The sequence below is a fragment of the Penaeus chinensis genome, chromosome 19 (genome assembly GCF_019202785.1).
Source record: "Penaeus chinensis breed Huanghai No. 1 chromosome 19, ASM1920278v2, whole genome shotgun sequence".
NCBI lineage: Eukaryota > Metazoa > Arthropoda > Malacostraca > Decapoda > Penaeidae > Penaeus > Penaeus chinensis.
In genome coordinates this window covers 5,385,068-5,387,567 of record NC_061837.1, presented here as the reverse complement: position 1 = coordinate 5,387,567, position 2,500 = coordinate 5,385,068, and the positions used below count along the sequence as shown (strand labels likewise).

The following is a 2,500-nucleotide window of genomic DNA, read 5'->3' as shown; positions in this document are numbered from 1 at the left end:
AAGACAACATGGTTTTATAATATATGAAGAATTACTTTATACAGTGAATAAGAAGTAAATATGACGTGAACATACTTGTGACTTAACACTGCATCCAACAACATGGATTGTCGAGCTGTTGACCTTCATATGCGGTTCTGATGGCAACCAGGAACATCTGACCGAAAGCAGGTCCTGCAGGTCTTCGAATACATCCTAGAATGAAACGACAAGTAAGGAGATAATACTTAAGATATCCGGTTACATTAAGCGCTATGCTTGCTCTCTACGGCCAGTTATTCAAATGGTGATGTCAGAGAGGAAATGAATCAGGGGAGATCTTAAGTTATTCTGGGACTTAGTGACCATGGCGAAGGAAAATTAGTTCATGTGCCTGGGATTTCCATGGTGAAGTCGCTCGAGATTTGATTGTTGGATTTTTCTTAGAAATAGTCGGGTTTTGTAACTGAGCTTCAGGTGGAGTTGAAAATGAAATGCAGGAGTTTGTATGAAGGTGCGTGTAGCCTATTTATATGTGTTTAAGCGTGTGAATGTATTTAAATGTATCATGTATGTGAGTGTGTATGTGAAAGAGAATCATGTTTGCGTATATGTGTGAGTATACACATAAACATGCGTTTGAATATGTGCCCGGAGTGAGTTATATTTAAAAAAATGCCATACCTCCCCGTGCTTGCAATAGCAAGACACATTAAGATGCGTGAAGAGGTCCTCGCCTAGCCGCTGCTGCTGAGTCTTCAGCCGGCACTCGCCTCGCATTTGGGTGCAGGCCTGGGGCTCCTCGGCGCCCATCGCCGCCGCAGGAAGCAGCACGAGCAGGATGCCCCAGGCGAACAGGCGCAGCTTCTGAAGCAAGAAATGGACGTTGGCGTTATAGGTCCTAAAGGGGGATGTAGACCTAATATGTTAAGATATGTTAAGTTATATATGTATACATATGTGTGTGTATATATATATATATGACTGCCGCGATAGTCCAGTGGTTAGAGCACTGGACTCCGACTGCTGGGTCGAGCCCGATCTCACGGCGAGAAAAGGACATATCGCCTTGAGTCAGACGCGGGTGTCACTGCAGTGGAATGAATGGCTGTTAAAAAAATACACACATACATACATATATGTGTGTATATATATATATATATGTATATATATATGAGTGTGTGTGTGTGTGTGTGTGTGTGTGTGTGTATGTATATATATATATATATATATATATATATATATATATATGCATATATGTATACGTATAGATATACGTATATATATACGTACATATATATAGATATGTATATATATATACATATATATTAGTGTGTGTCTGTTTAAATACACAAACACATATGTGTGTATGCATTTGTGTGTGCGTGTATATGTATATATATATATATATATATATATATGAATGTGTGTGTGTGTGTGTGTGTGTGTGTGTGTGTGTGTGTGTGTGTGTGTGAGTGTGTGTATGTATGTATGTATGTATGTATATGTATATGTATATGTATATATATATATATATATATATATATATATATATGTATATATATACATACTGTGTATATATGTATATATAAATATATATATATATATATATATATATATATATATATACTGTATATATACATATACACACGTGTGGGAATGTGTATGTGTACATGTGGTTATGAATGTAAGTTTCAAAGGGAAGTGTCGGATCCTGTAGATGATAAAGAAAAACGCAGAGACAAAGTGACATGCATCCTGCTCCACCGGATGTTTGTCACCATTTTTCGGCTTTTTCTTTTTATTTTACTCAGAGAGACGAAGCCATTCCGGCCAAAGATTATATGTTCTGTTTGCCTTTTCCTCAGAATATTAGGAAGTGGTATAGTACAGTAGCTGGAGAAGTGTTTAATAGCACGACGGTCATATTGTTTGATCATGAAAGATCTTTATATTCTTCAGAATTTCCAGGATTCAGATTACATTTCCCCTATAGTATTTTACAATAAACTAATAATTACTGGATAAGGATTTTCAGTATGGAAATAGTTAACCCATTCGCCCCGGATTTATGTTCTGTCCCCTGATTTTTTTGGTGAATTTTGTTACCTACAGATGGCTCCACATGTGCTCAGCAGGAAAGGAGTCTATCGGTCCGCCCTAGTTACCGATCCTGGTTTTCCCATTCCTTGAATTGGCGGGAAAAATTTATTTCTTTTTATTAATAACATTTATATCGATACTGTTATTATTGTTATTGATGTTATGATTATTAAATTGTCATAAAAATATTTTAGACAGTGAAATGATACAGAAGACCCTTTCCTAAAGTGAAGGAAATGGGTAGACAGGTGAGATAGGTAGTTCTGATAACTGGCTATTTGGTGATTAAGAACTTGTAGAGCCATCTATGTGTAAATACAATAATTAAACGTGTATTACAGTGGGCATGGCTTGTATTCTTACCATATGGGGCGAATGGGTTAAGACATATCTGAAGCTTCTAAGATTTGTACAATGC

General features: G+C 36.6%; 1 protein-coding gene across 1 annotated transcript in view; it reads right to left on the bottom strand.

Annotated features, from left to right (window-relative positions):
* The window catches only part of LOC125035452, an 11,467-nt gene that overhangs the window by 6,944 nt on the left and 2,023 nt on the right, over nt 1-2,500 (bottom strand). Inside the window, exons 2-3 of the mRNA XM_047627861.1 lie at nt 664-846; nt 76-195 (exon numbers count right to left, since the gene is read on the bottom strand). Of these exons, the coding sequence (XP_047483817.1) occupies nt 76-195; nt 664-846 (303 nt within the window). The remainder of the gene's footprint in view (nt 1-75; nt 196-663; nt 847-2,500) is intronic.